This window comes from Syngnathus typhle, linkage group LG6 (genome assembly GCF_033458585.1).
Source record: "Syngnathus typhle isolate RoL2023-S1 ecotype Sweden linkage group LG6, RoL_Styp_1.0, whole genome shotgun sequence".
Lineage (NCBI taxonomy): Eukaryota > Metazoa > Chordata > Actinopteri > Syngnathiformes > Syngnathidae > Syngnathus > Syngnathus typhle.
In genome coordinates, this window is record NC_083743.1 from 8,520,024 (window position 1) to 8,536,556 (window position 16,533).

A 16,533-nucleotide genomic window follows, 5' to 3' on the forward strand; every position below is an offset into this window, starting at 1 on the left:
ACTTGTGTGATCATGTGTTTATTCTTGGACCAGGCAGCCGGACATGGCAAAGGTGGATAACCCAAACGCGTCATACACATCTGGATACAAGATGTTTAACCAGATGAGTTGTGACTTCACTCGTGTCCCTTTTTTTTGCCCCTTCTCACCACACAGACATTCATTTCCATTGGCCCTCTATTATAAACTAATGTGTGTCAAAATAACGTTTTTATTCTAAACAACAGCTTTTCCTTTCAGCAATCCATTGTGTTTGGAAATATACCCAACACTGGTGTAGGAAATTGTCCAAAATGTTGAGTGAGCTCTAATGTCAAAGAGAAGCAATGAATTAGTTGTGGGTATGTTGAGAGCAACAACTTCAAAACAAAAATTCTAATTAAAATGTCTCTCTGATTTAAAAAAAAAAAAAAGAAAGATTTAATAAATACAAGGAAGACATAAACATGCCCAAAAGATTTATCATTCCAAACTCATTTTATCGTCTATATTTATATGTATGTTGGTTACCAAAGACATTTTATAGGGGGGGGATCCTAAAATATACAGATGGATGATTCAAGCATCAGAGAGGTACTTTGGAATTGTGCCTCATTTTTTAGCTCACATGCTGTGGTGAAAAAGGTCACATTTAGACACGGCGTATACAGTGGCGGAGCAAAGATTCTTTCACTAGGGTGGCCAGAGGCGGCACTGTTTAAATTGGGGTGGGCTGTACAATCTAAAAAATTTACAAAATTGCATGTTTTATTTTACAAAGTGTACATGCTGCGCCCTATGATAGTTTGTGCAAACTAGAACTGAACTTAGACCTGTATGCAGCCTACACCACGATGGTGAGTTTGATGGGACACAAGCCCAGAAAATTACAAAAGTGCGTTGTTTTTTTACAGAATGCTGTCCTGAAAGTCAATTATTAAAACATATCACACAGACTATGGCATTTAAAATAATACACCATCTGATTTTACTGCCTGTACTCTGACCAGCTGGTGAAACATTTTGTTCTTGTATTTGTTCATCTCATCGACTTCCCTGTCCACCTTTCTCTTCATTCTTCTCTACTTTCTATTTTTTGAAAATGTGGTTGACCCACATATAGAAAGCACAATGTGGTAGAACTTCATTTTAGGCGAGACAGTGTGTATGTCATGATCCCAGTCCGTATGACCTTATGAACCTCATTTGTAGACAGCGGGGACCGATCGCCTACGCAGGATGTACGAGTGGAGATCTGCTCCTGATCACAGGAAATACTTTGCATGTCAGAAAACAAGAAAGCTGTGTCTGGAATAAACATTAACAAAGCATTTTTCTAATATTGACCTCCAACACATTTCAACATTGTGACTTCATGTGTTGAATACAAGTTCTTTTGAAGAAGGAAGAAAAATGCTGTTGTGATCCAGTGAGTCTGTTTTCTGTTTCAGTACAGACGGGAAGGCAAAGGATTAGTTTGATCTACTTTACACATGTTAAACACAACATACTTGCATTGCTTCACCACTCATTTAGCAACTTTCATGAGTAGATTAAAATTGACTCCGCTCACCCACATCTGGGCCTTCAAGTATTTTAGGCCATGGACCAGGAGGAAAGAAGGACCATGCAGGAGGAGGCGCGTCCAGCTGGAGCCGGAACAGAGTTGTATTGTGAGCTGCCTGACGCTTAGTGGAGAGGCAGACCCACAAGCGTCGGGGTGGCCTCTTTCTGGGCCCCCCCTGCATGTGCTGATGCTGGAAATGGGTCAGCAAGACAGAGGGGCACAGTGGAGGCCAATCACACTGTGTCAAAAGAAATCCAAACAGGAAGTTGTGTACGGTGAGCTGGAAGAGACTGGGACACAAGGCTTTGTTTAGCTGGAGTTATAAAACTTCCGGTATTGTGTGCAAATTATCTACTGGACTTTTATTTTGTTTCGGCAGAACAATGTTGCAACTGTTTTGCTTCGTGAATTGAATATTAAAGTGCCACAATTCACTCACGTTTTATCGTGTTAATTTAGTTATCCAAATGAGAAAATAGAAAATATATACAACACTCCTGATGCTTTTAAATGTTTAATTAAAGCTTTTCCAATCTAAGAAGCAGATTGTGGCTGGGGAGGACCACTAATTAGAGCTGAAACAATTATAAATAATTACAGTATGTGTTGTTATAGTGGATGTAATTTACACTGGCATAAAACTGCAATAGTTAAAGTTGTTGTAATGTTTTGCACTTCTTATTTAACAACTGTAACCACAATAATAAACAGTGATAGTCTATTGTTAAAGTGACAGTGTCAATTTAAACATTCACCTTCTTATCAACCCAATTATGTAGGTGAGCAAGTTGCATAAATTAATTTACAAAAAAAAAAAAAAAAAGAAGATAACGCGGGACAGTTTATACAGGTTGCCAGAGGGAGGCAGTGTTCTTCTTTGACAAGCATGAAAATGCCAGCATCCATTTTGCCTCCAATTCCCTGCTATTGCTTTTCAGCTGCAAAATGATGACCAGCCATAAGGGCAGCAAGCTGCTTGTTATTGATGTGGCTGCTTTTGAATAAAAGCGCTGTCACGCTTTGGCACAAGAGAACAGTAAGCACAACAACAACAACACAATAAAATGATGCAATGGAAGGAATGAGTAACAACAGGCTCTTAGTATTTGCTAAACTGACAAGTTGAGCCGGAAAGCGTGAATTGCAACAACTGAAAGATTTTCAAGAAAAAAACATGAAATAGTTTTTAGTAGTCAAATCTAGCAGGGGAAATTTAGCAGGGGAAAACAAAATCAGTGAATTGAATCAGATCTTGTGATAAGGCAACATGCCTGTGCAAGACGCTGAACAGTGAATTTATGTTTCACATTTAACTTGGCAGAATATTGGCTTACTCTACAAAGGGAAGTTAAATTGTTTTTGTCATCCTCCACAGCACCACATAAAAATATGATTAGGAAGGTCAGATGCGCGGTTTGGTGAAAAACGAAAACAAGAAACACCATCACGCGAGTGATCTTTGTAAATGCTTTATATGCAACTGTTTCTTGATCTTTGCAGACACTGTATAGAAAACACTTATTTGTCAAACATTTAAAGCAAGTCGGAGCTTTCAAACAGACGTGACTAATCTACAGTTTTCTCCCCCTTGAACCTGCACGCATCTCTTCCGAACATTCCGTCTCGTCTAACACTGACAAACACACGCTCACACACAAACCACTTAAATCAGGCTCTCCACTTACGATTCACAGTTGGCTTTGTAACACTGTTTCTTTATCGTACGATATTTCTCAGCTTATTTTTTTATTTAAAATATTCATCCACATTTATGCTGTAATATTTGGAAAGTGATACATACATTTTATTTACATGAGCTTATTAAGTGTGAGCCCAATGCAATCTGCATCTACATACATTATGTAAAATAAGATGTATGGCTGAGTGTGTGTGTACGTGCATGTTAGCCTTGCTTGAGTGTGTGTTCCGTTGCGGGGACCAACTCCACCAATCCCCTTTGAGAGCCTTTCAGTCCTGCTTATGCGTAGCGTTAAACTGACTTGCTGTCACTCCCTATAGCATTTGTGTCAAACCCAAGGCCCCGGGGCCAGATTGACAAATTGACTTCATGTGTCAATACTAAAATTGCAAATTATCTTCACTTTTAAAAACTACAGATATTGCTAGCAATTTTTATTACCATTCATCTTTTTTAAGTATTTTCGTCAGTTTGTTGTGTAGCTTATACACGTTGACAATCATAATGGCCCTCCGAAGGAAACTATGCGGCCTGTGACAAAAATGAGTTTGACACCCATGCCCTATAGTGTGATAGCATAAAAGAATTCTCTGCGAGCGAGGTGATTGCAGATGGTGTAAAGAAGCATTCATGGTCTTTTGGAATATCCAAACATTCAGGAGATCTGAGCTGTCATCTCCGAAGGCTCGCTGGTGGTGACACTAGTCTTACCGGGGGCCACAGGAGGTGAGCGCCCCTTGAAAGCTGTTCACACGGTATCCTTTAAACTCAACTCCATGTTTTTCTACTTTTCACAAGCTCTGCAAGCACTTGTGCTGTGTACACAATCGTCTCTAACCACAGAGAGAAAACAAAATAAGCGGCCATAACACATTCAGCCAGACGTACTAATCAGGTCCTAGACAAAACAAATGTAGATGAAATTGAGGCACATAATCTGGCAGGCACTGTTAAGCCTGAATTTTGGTATGGTTGAAACAAAAGTCAGACAAGAATGATTAACATGTCACAGAAAAGCTCCAGCTACCATCCTGGTCAGAACATGTGAAACATCTACATATGTTGGAATAGATGTTCTACATGTCATGACATACCTAAGTACCATCAAAGTAAATACCTGTAGACGAGGGGGAGCTGAAGAAGGTACCATGAAGATGATATGATGATATTATGGAGTACCTTTATAGGCCTTGTAACTATTGCGCAAGCACAAAATCAATGCGCTCCACCAGTCTTAGAAACTCTGGATTGGGGCCCAAAATAGCCAGAGGCCTATTTCTGCTGGGTCTCGACATTGTAATAACGGGCTTTCTTGAGATGGAGGCATTGTAGTTTGCGGGTCCATTGATAGAAGAGCTTGAATGACCACAGACAAGTACCTCGACTGGGTGTCGGATGACCCTTGTGGAAAAATGGGAATACAAATATCTGGATCAGTGAGGGTGACTTCAGTCGCAAAGACCCAGATTGGGGAGTTATATACTGTAAATCTTCAAAGTATTACGATAGCAGTTGAGTTGATTCGTAGCGTCTGCTAATTGTCAGAGTGAAAGTAAAAGGGGAGAATGAGAGAGAGCAGCTAATCTGTCCGTCCTTCCCTTCACCCCGTTGTTTTCGACGAATGGGGATCAGGAGTTTCCATCAGCGTCCGTTCAACCGTCGTCTGGGGTCGAGTCTTCCGGAGTAGAAGAATCCTCGGCGAACTCGTCCGAAGAGCCGCTCTTGTGGATGCGCCCATCGCAGCGCATGCTGTGGAAAGTCTTGCGGAAAGCCTCCATCATGGAGTGCGCTAGCTTCTTAGCCTCGAGCTTGCTCTCACACTCCACGGCGTGGCAGTCCATCTGGAAGGTCAGATCGTCGTTGATTTGCCGGTAGATCCAGGCAAAGACGTTGGGTCGGACGCTGTGGTCGGCTGTGCAATACGCGATCCGTGCCACCTGGTAGGTGTCCATGGTTACTGAGGCCTCGCCGTGCCCATCCAGGTGGTGGAGACGAACCTGGAAGGGTCGTATCTCCAGGAGAGAGCTGCCAGGGTTAGCGAGAGCACGATGCTCCACCAGACCGACCACCGCTGACTCTGTGCAGCCAGACAAGAAATTGGTCCCAGAAATAGTCACCTTGCCCAGGTAGGTCACCTGCAGGAAATGACATCACATTGCATTTAACCAATACTCTTTGTTGTACAGCAATTTAAAAAAAAAACTGTAAACTTGAAGGCTGTTTGTACTCGTATCCAAAGAAAAAAAATATTTTTCTCAACAGTGACTGAACCAGCCTCCACACAATGGAAAACAACACGGCATACTAGGGCGGCGACAGACTGACGAGATTGACATGGATAATTTGTGAAGTTCTTCACACAGTTCTGGATGGGAACTCCGCCAGTCTGAGAAGAGTCCAGCAATAATGGCTCACTTGTGCCCTTTTGCTACGCTACTCTTTATGGCTTTATATAAATACACAGAGGAGGAGCTTTGGATGAGCAAAATATACTCAAATAGTTTTCACTCCTGTCTGTGTTTACAGTGGAAGATATTTCTCTGTCAAACTTTTATTACATTGACACATTGCTGCACACATTAGGAGGCATGTGCCATTTTATTGTATTATACTATAGAATATTTTAAATGTATACACTGGGAAAAAAAACTGCCAGTATTTGTTCCCGCTTCAACCAAAAAAAGTATTACCAGTACATGTTTGGGACCACCTGGAAAACATGACACAACCCAAGAATCAATCCAAATTAAAAATGAATACATGTTAAAAAAATACAAGTCAGACCGACTGTATGACAGAGAGCAGACACCCATGTCTGGTTTGATTCAGAACATACTTTCCTGCTTTTACAGTTATGTTTAGTCTGCCACTGCCAGCGCAAAGCCTCTTTTCTCCACTATGACTTTAAATGAATGGGATCTTTCAAGAAAGCATGTGTAACAATCCGCTAGTCACTGGGTGTGTGGTTCTGTCAGCCAATGAACGAGCGACAACGGAACAAAAATCTCAGGAAGTATGAAAATTCACGGTGATAGTATTTCACAACTTCACCATCCCCAAGCCCCAAGTAAAAACGTGGTTATTCTAGTCGGTTGCTTAATATGATGTTTGGATTATTAATAGCGGTCCGATTTGTGCAGCAAATACGATGGCTTGGGTGTAATGTCTCACAATTGGTGGAAAACAATCATTTGCCTGATTGAGGGCACTTTAAAGTATTTCAAGGACGCTTGAGATAACAACGCTGTGCAGCTTTGATGGAGAAATCACGATGAGAGCTCCAAAGATAAAGTGAGCCAAAAACAACTACTCCCCCTACACAAGCCTGGACCAAATCCCTAACATAGCCAACGGTTTCTACTTGATTATCAAATGCCACATTGAGTAACCGAGGTCTGCTTTCCTCAGTCTCTTATTTTGCTCTTGAATAATTGGTTTAAATCTCACTCAGATTGTCGGCTTCTGGGTTTTATTTGAGTTTTTCGTTCACAGGGTTGAAGGCCAAACATGCAGCTGGTGTTGTCTCCCCAGAGGTTTGCATGCCCCTTTCCCATGGGAAACTCATTTGTGTCTCAGTGACTGCCTTTGGAATTTGATACTTTTCGTTTGCTGATAAATGTTTCAAATTGAGGTGCAACATACCTTGTAGGTGTGCAAGTTGGATGGAAAGGGGGAAAATAACATATTCACATGACTTACTTTTAGTCTAAACTAAGTTTAGGTTGTAGGTTAGGAGACAATATAAGAACTAAACTACGGAAGAACGACAGTACCAGTTAGTGACGGGAAAATGAAGCTTCAAATTTGCTTCATGAACCAATTTTATTTTTGAATCCTCGAGATGGCACTCTAAGCTCAACATTGGGCTGACTTTCTTAAAAGTCTATCTTCAAACCAACAGTGCTATCTTCAGGAGTCGAAAAATACAACAACTGGTTCATGAAGCAGTTTGAAGTTTCATTCCCGTCAGGATTACTTTTTAATTGTGAAATCTAGAGTCTGACCAATTAATCGGTGAGCTGATTAAATGAGCCAATTTCTGTGAACCTGTCATTCTAAAGAAAGCAAATCCTGTTAGCATAAAGGAAATACTATATTAAACACATTGTAAAACGTTTCCATGCACAACATGTCAACACAATGGTTTTGTGGCGAGTGTGTCAGGAAATTTCTGAATAGAAGCAAAACATTCCGTTGAAAACAACAGTCAGGAGTTTGTGTGAGTCAAACCACAAAGTTGCTGGACTGCAGCTTTCATCGCAAGTTCAGGCTAAAATTGATCTCCTAAATCCGTCACCGACCAGCACGCATATGCAGTCCTCCAAGTGATTGAAAGCCAGGCATACATCTTTAAATCATCTCAGAGAGCTACAAAGTCCTTTGTTTCAACTTTCCATGTGTTTCTCCTCGGTTGCTGCCTCTTCTTATAATATTTCCTACTCTCGCTTTTATTGGTTTCTTCAGTTTACACGTAGCACGTATCGCTTTCATCTCGCTTATTCTCACCTCCCCTCCACAATTTTACACTCCCTCATTTAGCTAATTGTTAACATTTCACAATGGTCAGACTTAAGTTTCAAATATTGATTCCGTGTGATTTCACGACAGTACAAATACAGAGTGAGGGGAGGAGGCCTACGGTGTTGAAAAGGGGAAGTGTGGGAGAGAAATGGAGCATGCTCAGAAAAACAGAGGAAAGTCAAGGAAACCAAACAAATGTCACTTTACCATTGCGAGCCATCCTTTTTTGTGTGCGTGTGCGTGTGCATATGTGTCTATCCAGATTACCACTATTTGATGACATTTTCCAATGTAAATGTTAATCATTACATGCAGCACCATTAAATAACAGATCAATCAGAAGAAAAATACAGTATCAATCAATCATGATTATGGAATAAAAAGAAAAAAAAATCCAGATTATTTTGATTGTCTTTTTGCTGCGGCACTGCAACCTTGCACATAAAGTCCTAATTTTCACCCACATTTCCAGAGCTCGCGTGAAATCTGAGCAGATGTTTATTTAACAGTAATGAACAAAAGCCATACAAGCAAATTCAGATCCAGGGTAAGAAGGGCAGTGAGTGAAGGCTGTTATTTCAAGATGGGAAGCGAAGATGATGAGTAAATGCAAAGTTTGAGCAACGGATACACAGAGGGAGACAAAGCAAACATCCTCAGTCCTGGGAGCTGGCTGGTAGGAGGACAGACAGGAACATTTGTGCTTTTTCACTGAAACACTTTGTATGCATGGAAGATGCAGCAGTGGGGCACAGCTGTTTCCGTTATCAATGGAGAAGGAACAGAGGAAATTATGGAGGGGGGGGGTGATAGAAGGTGAAGCGTGGGAAGCCACGAAGAGATATCCGACCCTGAAGAGAGGATTGGAAACAGCAAAGGAGAGAAAAGGGGTCAGATGGGGAAGGGAGAGATTTTGAAGAAGCCATGCATAGAATCGGGTCTGGGAGCAAGTATGAAGGATGTTTCGGTAATTTCCTGCTCAGTGGCCGGAGAAGAAAAAAAACTCCTGTCCGTGAACGTGGCACAGCATTACTAGAATTGCAGTGACCACATACCAAGACCAAATTGACAAGTGTATACTGTTTAAGCAACCTTAGCTAAACTACTAACTGATTATCTTAACAGAAAATTGGCATCAGCAGCGGCTGCAGAGGTCAAAAAAACAAATGTTGCAGTGTCACGGACTGAGGCTATCTTGACATTTTCCCTCAGAAGGCCCCGGTGTTTGAATCCCCCTACATGACTGGGAATCCACGGCTAGGGAATGAATGCAGCATTCCTGAGGAGGTTGTTAACATTCCTCAAAACGTATTCAATCAGCACAGCGCAGCTGGCTCCACTTGCCAAGGCATGCAAAGATAGATGAGCGATGTGTGTGCTGTACGTTGCTTTAAGTCTATATGTAATGATGATGTCAAGTGTTTTGGGGGGGATTTTTTTTGTGTCTTCTTAGAATAAAATATACAATTTCCACCATCGGACTTGTGTGTGCTCCATTGAATTAGTGACGGGTTATTTTTGTGTGGTGCTGGCGTGATGTCACACTATTTCCACGATGTATCGGACACAGCTATCACATCTGGTCTACACATGGTGCAAACAAAAACCAGATCAGGATTGAACCTTTTCAACAAACTTTCTCATGAAAGAACTAAACCTGCCATTGAAGATTTTTCCTTGACACAGTGACACGGAAATTAATTTTTGGGGGATATGCGCAAGAGACTGAGAAATAGTGCAAGACCCAAATTCAAGACGGGAGTTAACTGCAAAATGCTGTTGAACAAATCAAACTGGTTGATCTCTGGCTGCACCTCTGGTATGGGTGCAAATTGAAAAGTAGCCCAGTGTCTCATTGGATGTGAAGTGCTTTAACATCAGCAAACCAGCCAGGGAAATGAGAGGTGGCCTTTCATCCATGCTAGCTGTTGGCTTTGGCAGTATGTCAGCAGTCCTCAGCCAGCCTTTCTGTTTGCAAACTGAGACTGCGAGCTCAAAGGGGAACTAAGGGAAGGAGGAGGATGAGGGAAGCAGAAGAGAGAATATAAAACACTGCAAGGATAATAAATGGTGTCATATTGTACTGTTGCATATAAAAGTCAGCAGGGCGGATGGCGGGGAGAGAAGGGCCGCTATTGTTTTGTCCGTTTTCTCTCGTTAGGCAAAAAAATGTCTGGAAGTGGAGACATTCTGGCAGACGGGCAAACAGATATACAGACAGGTAGTGAGTCAAACAGGATGTTACACCTGCCAGCAGACGGAAGGTGGCGAGGAAGGCCGGTTCACATTTTAGGAGGTTTCGCAAACAGATGGGAGAGATTACTTTTATGTGGCTGGTGCTCTGCTAAATAGTGGTAGTGGTATCCACGGCAACGTGGCTTGGCTTCCTTTACGACGCTGCTGGAAAGTGCAGTGAGCTCAGAGGCTACAAGTGGATGTCGGGATTCACACCAGGAAGAGAGGGCGATCAAGTCCAGCTATGTTCAGCCTTCACCAAGGCGACGTATCAATATTTATCTTCTTTCATGACACCGAGAGCCAACAGTGCGACACAATGTGCCCACTACGACGACTTTGCATCAACAAATTGAATTGCTGAGCCATAAAACGACTGCCAATCAAAAACATCCCTTAACTTTGGCATGGTTGTCGCATTACGTCAGCGGATGACACCGACTTTGCACACTTGTGCTGACGTGAAGCGCTGAGCCATAATTTCACTTGCTGACAAAAACAGTAAGACTGAAAATCAGTGGTTGCCAAATTATAGACCAAGGCGATCCAATAAAACGAGCGTTGTGATGCAGATGAAGAGTAATGAATGTCTCCAAGTCCATCACTGAGCATTAAAAGTCACAGTCTGTGAATGTAAGCCATGTGTGTGCCAATCGAGGGCTTTTATACCAACTTTCACTTCACGTCCACATACGAATCTAAGGAAGTTTGAGATTCTGTTGTTGCGAATCAGTCACATGTTTGAGCACTGCAAGAATTCCAAAATTAAAGCATCTTAATTATCAGACTGTAATAGCCAGGTACAGTGGCGGGTTAGGTAAAGCACGTTGTGGGAATGAATAGAACTTGTGTGTCCAGTCTGTAATACTATTATAGAATTAGCATTCATAGGAAAGACTGGATTTGAGGATTTTAAGGATTTATGTGATTTTACCTTATATCCAGCTTGGGTTTTGTTCTTTGTAAGTGGTGTGGTTGAGCAAAGTTCAATGGCCTCGGGCTCGTGGAAGATCACCGTGGGCAACGGTTCCTTTCTCAGCGTCAGCACATTCAACTTGGTCTTCAGCATGCTCTGAAAGTGCTGAGGGGGAAGAGGAGAAAGGTTCGGTTATTTACACATTTTCAGTCTGGACGACACAAGTGTTTGCTTCTCGACTTGATTCCAAATAAACATGAGCTTCATAACACGGTCGAGCCAGTTGCTGGCTAAGAACTTGACGTTTCCCAGTGTCCCCTGTACAACATTAGCAGAGGGAGGCTCTTTTGGAACAAGAGAAACAGATAAACAGGCAAGATGCTCTTTTCTGGTCCGACATTTCATGTTTCCTGAAGCCAGGCCCAATCAAATGGCTCAGGTCTAAACAAGTACTCCAAACAACGAGATGAGAAATGTTCAATGTCTAATCCAAAACAGCTCGCTCACTAGTTCGATTTCTTTTAGCACTTTTAGCATCCTCAAAACAAATATCGTAATGTCGTAACGTATTGATATAAAACAGAAAAAAAGGTGCAAGGAGCAGATGAAAAATAAAAAGGAGAAAAAAAGTTGACAGAGTTGTGAAAGTAAAGCCACATGTGTGTAAACGCTTGCTGACCCCCGCGTCAGCACTTTACAGCTCCCTGACAGTGGCTCGCATTCCTGCGGTCGGGCCGGGCACCGAGTAAAGGGAGGAGATGGTTGGCTGCCCTTTACCTGGAGCAAAAGGCATGAGTGGAGAGGGCCAATCTGAATTGGAGTCATGGTATTTTAAACTCTCATGTCCCCACAGTTTCCTCCTCAAGTGATGACAGTTGAGTCTATTTGTAGACTTGGAGACGGTGGCAGACTCCATCGTCAGACCAGTGCAGGACTGGTTGCGAGAAAAGGGTCCCGTCTGCACGCTACAATACACAATGGCTGGCGTCACAAGGAAACCTCAGAAACCTCAGCCAAGATTAGCGAACACAAAAGCTCTGTTTTGAGATTTACATTTCAGCAACTCTTGTGTAATCTGAATGAGTTTCAGGTGCCTAATCCGCACTGATCAAAGTGGCACTGGAAAATGAAAATCTGATACCGAAACGAACTTACTCCACACTGGAGATTCTGGAGAAATTTAATGGGAGGAGCTTAGAAACTATTTTACAATTCTGGAAGTGGAGTAGAACTCTTCTGAGTTGTCTCTGGTCCTTAAATTGTACAAAAATTAATAACTCGGCCGTTGTGTGTTTGGGGGATTTTTGCCATAAGGGATTTCACACCAACTAAATGCCTAATGTGAATTCTTGGAACTATCCATCCATCCATTTTCTGAACCACTTATCCTCAGGAGGGTCGCGGCTCTGCCGAAGCCTATCCCAGCTGTTTCAGGAGTATAAAATATTAATTTAGGCTTTGAAGTGCCAAATAATGCGTACTTTCAAACAATTTTGTGACATTTTGTGACAGTCAAATCAAACAGTCAACACTACATTTGTTTAAAAGACATCTAGTAAAGGAATACATATAATTCAATTAAGTAGTTCAAATGTTAACAAGAAGTAGTAAGACAGGAGATGACTGAGCGAAAATGCATGCACTGAAAGTTTTTGCCATTCTTAAAAGGAAGGAGCAGTCTTTGGAGAGCGTCTCCTTCGACCTCCTGCAGTGATGGTTTTAACAGGTAACAGATGGTAAGTTTATCTTTTATCCCCCTACGGGAACGGTACGGGAAAGAGTTCTTCAAGGTTGTAAGCCACCTAGGCTAAAAATGACTGAGTCTGCTGTGATTACTGCAACAAACATACTGAAACTAGTGGTTCCATGTCTCCAAATATAAGAATCTAAAATAATCTGGTTCATGTTTTCAGCATGGCCACTACATGAGTACCCCGTGTGCCCGTTCCAAAAACTGTTGACCAGTGATGACGTGTTGTGGCTGTCTAGAAATGTTGATTTGAGGACAGGTGGTGAAAAAAAAAGTTACTTATATTCGGAGAAATACAATATCACCATTTAACAATGAGACAAGAATATCACACATAACAAGAGGACCATCTTGCACTGGTTAAAGTTTCCTCCTCGGAGTTTTGTTCTCTTTGCAAATGTTATGTTGTGCCACACAATATTAAAGGCGTGCTAACTCAAATCTTTAACTGGAGCTTCTTTATGATTCATCATCATGTGGAGAGAATTAGAGATGGATTACTGGCAGTGACAGATGCTTTGCCAATGGCCCAATGTGAAAATGTTTTTCTTTATAGGGAAATTGCAGATGCGTGTCTATAGTTGCATTCTGTTTGATTTTTGAAATTGCTTTCATCGTGACGACAACGGCCACAAAATGATGGGCGAATAAAAAGGACGAAGCAGACACAAATGCAAACACGGGGTGACAAGGGGAAGTAGTCATCGATTCCTGACAAGTCAGGTCTACGTGTTTTCTTTAGCAAAGGCCTGTTTGTCAAGTGACACACATAGTCAAGTGTCAAAACGTGAAAAGCGAAGCTAAAGAAAGAGCTGCTGACACAGGAAAAGACATACTTGCTCGCCACAGGGATTTTCGAAAAACAACATTGTCTGGGTGTTCTTACGTGTTTGACTCAGTGAGCACCAGTTAGCGGAAGGATGATAAAGATTTTTTAAGACAGAAATAGAACTGAGGGAAATGCAAAAGATTAATAAACATGCTGACTTGAATTTATGCTTTAAGAGAAACTCTTGCCACAACCTGTATCTGCTCACCCCCGGCTGCCGCCATCTATCTCTTCTCCTTGCCTAAACACGAGACACTTATGCAGCAAGACAGCAGGTGTTGCCATGGCAACAGAGGAGCAAAGCCAGCCAGAATATGGATGTATGCCATCGCGGATGAAAATGGGGTGAAAAAAAAGAAGACAACAATAAATGCAACAAAATCAAGATCCCATGCAGAAATGCCCATCAACCCCGACTCAACTGAGGCGAACGATATCAACGTAAAGAGGGACGTCGCTATGGTTACACTGCAGGCGAGAGCCTGCTGCTGCACTTACCGTAGTTATAATGCACTTCTAATGGCTCTTCCTTTCTTTTGATGCTGATCATTAGAAAAATAACATTGTATTCATCACTGCCACTTTTCTATGGGCATGTTTTAGAATGGCTGTCACAATGAATGCAGTACCATAGCTCCTCAAATAGGAAAAATTGGAAGAGACTTTTTCAAAAAAATGCTATGAATCCAGTTGGAAATAACAATTACTGAGACCTGCAACTTTCAAAAGCATTCATCTTAGCCAGTTAAAACAAACACCACAGTGTGAGAAGGTGCAACACGTAACATATCCCACAATGGGTTGATTAGAAAAATGTGTGTGGGGGGGGGGGGGGGGGGGTTGGGGGGGCGTTCATAAATGCAATAATCCATTTTGTTTTTGTTTTTCATTTTGACCACAGAGGTTATTTGCCAAACCACTTGATCAAAATGCATTGCACAATCCACAATACAGTCAAGTCACAATCATTTTAGTGAGTGCTCGCTAAAACTCATTTCCTGGCCAAATTAAGTAAGTAAAAGAGAAAAGAGCAGGACAATATCTTGACATGCTATGGCGTTGTATGGAGGTGTGGCCTTTATTTTATTCTATGTGCCAGGGAATGAATTGGTGTCCAGAATTTGTGAAATGGGAGGCCAGCTATATGGTAGGTCACTTTCGCATTTTACATTTTGACAACAAAACAGCATCACACTCATATTTCAAAACACTCAAAATCATCTTTGCCCATCAAAATAAACGCAAATGCAAATCAGCCATACCAGCTCCTTGCGGTGTGTGCACCCTGGACACCAGGGGCAGTATAATGACAAAGAGAAACACATAAAGAAGAGTTTCACAATTGAGTTGTACTCAAATAGCCATTCTTTAAAGGGATAAAACACAATTCGTTAGTCCTTCTTTGGTGTGTGTATTATGTGTTAGCATTAAGCTACCAGAAAAGAGATGCGGTTAAAAAAAATCTATAGAACTTTATTGGTATTTTGACCTTTTTAATTATTATTATTTTGTGCATAGATGCTCAAAATAAAAATAATTGTGATTGGAATATGGGATTTAAAACAAAGATTTTCATTTTCTTAAATACATACACAAAAATGGTGAAATCTGCTTAAGATATTTTTTTTACTTTTTTCAGCACTGTAGTAATACTATTGAATTGCATTTAAAATAGGTTCAGACAGTCCCTTTAAAACTATTATTTCATCTTAAACATGACGCACATTTGGCGAGGAGTGAAGTTATAAAACTTTATCCATCGGATGATGGTTCCATAATGCGGTTGCTAGGCGACGTATGTCTCGCTGGTTGTGTAACCACATCGAGCGCTTATTCATACATTTAAGAGGATGTGGGGAGGTATGCGTAATGGCGTGATGGTGTAATTTACAGTGCAGCTAATCCCGGAATTTAAAAAAAAAAAAAAGAAAAAGCGGAAGTCTTAATAATTCCTCATTCTATCTTATTGACGTCTGGGCAGATGAGAGGATTGTGCAAGTTCACTTGGCAGCCATGCAGTCCACAAGAAGGCGCACATCTGGAGAGCATTATGTCTGCAGGAGATTCGAAGAAAAGCCCCCCGCTTATCAAACTACGTGTCATTAACGAGCATTTTGACATTTACAAACAGGCACCTCGCTGCTATTTCACACTGGAATAGAAAAAGAAAACAAACATCCTGGCGTTTTCAAGGTGGAAGGCCCGTGTTTGCACACTTGAGGTTGACGTTCATTTGAAGGAAAAATGTGAACCGGTGTCACTATTTTAAGCATTCATGAAATGTTTGTATTGGGGGGGGGGGGTATAAAACATTCACTGTGGGCTGTCGTGGATAAGATAGACGCACACTAGCTGCACAGTGAGTAGCTGCACGTAAACGTATCACCAAATACAAAGACGTAGAAGCGGCGAGTGGGGAAAATGACAAGTTCGTTATTTTACACGTTTAAAGGATGGCTGCAGGTACTTATTCGTGCATTGATGAATTTAAAACATCCGTAGCAAGTCAAAGTGCAGCAAGTCTCTCCAGCAGTAGGATACCAACGTGCACACATCACGGCTGGAATATAAAAAGACAGCTCAATCTTGATTTTTACGCCTCCTCCGTCGACAGTAAACGCAATCACCGGCCGTCGTGTCCTACCTGCAATCGCTCCGACGCTGGTTGCCACATATTAGCGGTATGAACGGCTCTCCGTCTAGACGACAGCTTGTACTCTGGTCGTAGTCCGGTTCACATCTGTTCGCTCTTGCAGTTCGCCTCTCCTGCCCTCCTTCAGCCTGGACCAGTCGGCGACCAACGCTGGATTGCTCCGCCTGGCGACAGTTACTTCTATCACCAGGAGGTGTCGCTCGTGTGTGGTGTTACCTATTAGTGCTGCGTTCACAGACTTTCGAAAATTCCGCAATCAGTGTGTCAAGCTGAATATCACTGTGTTCCTTTACTATTATTTCTTCTGTACATTTTGTGGATGCAGAAAAAGGCAACTCAAAAATCAGGACCACATACGATGATTGAATCTTCGTGATGTCACAC

The 16,533-nt window shown here is 41.8% G+C and overlaps 1 protein-coding gene across 1 annotated transcript; it reads right to left on the reverse strand.

Annotated features, from left to right (window-relative positions):
* Nucleotides 1-2,999: 2,999 nt before the first annotated feature.
* pid1 (phosphotyrosine interaction domain containing 1) lies at nucleotides 3,000-16,301 on the reverse strand. Its single transcript, XM_061280965.1, has 3 exons — nucleotides 16,141-16,301; nucleotides 10,936-11,082; nucleotides 3,000-5,380 (listed from the first exon to the last, which is right to left on the reverse strand). The coding sequence occupies exons 1-3, from the start codon at nucleotides 16,168-16,170 to the stop codon at nucleotides 4,898-4,900; spliced, it is 660 nt and encodes a 219-aa protein (XP_061136949.1). The 5' UTR covers nucleotides 16,171-16,301; the 3' UTR covers nucleotides 3,000-4,897.
* Nucleotides 16,302-16,533: the final 232 nt, after the last annotated feature.

Excerpts from the sequence above, each read along its gene's own strand:
- pid1 (XM_061280965.1), bottom strand. The coding sequence starts at position 16,170 with ATGTGGCAACCAGCGTCGGAGCGATTGCAG. Across the intron at positions 11,083-16,140 it reads CAGCGTCGGAGCGATTGCAG|CACTTTCAGAGCATGCTGAA; the intron begins GTAGGACACGAC and ends CTTCCCCCTCAG. Across the intron at positions 5,381-10,935 it reads AAACCCAAGCTGGATATAAG|GTGACCTACCTGGGCAAGGT; the intron begins GTAAAATCACAT and ends CATTTCCTGCAG.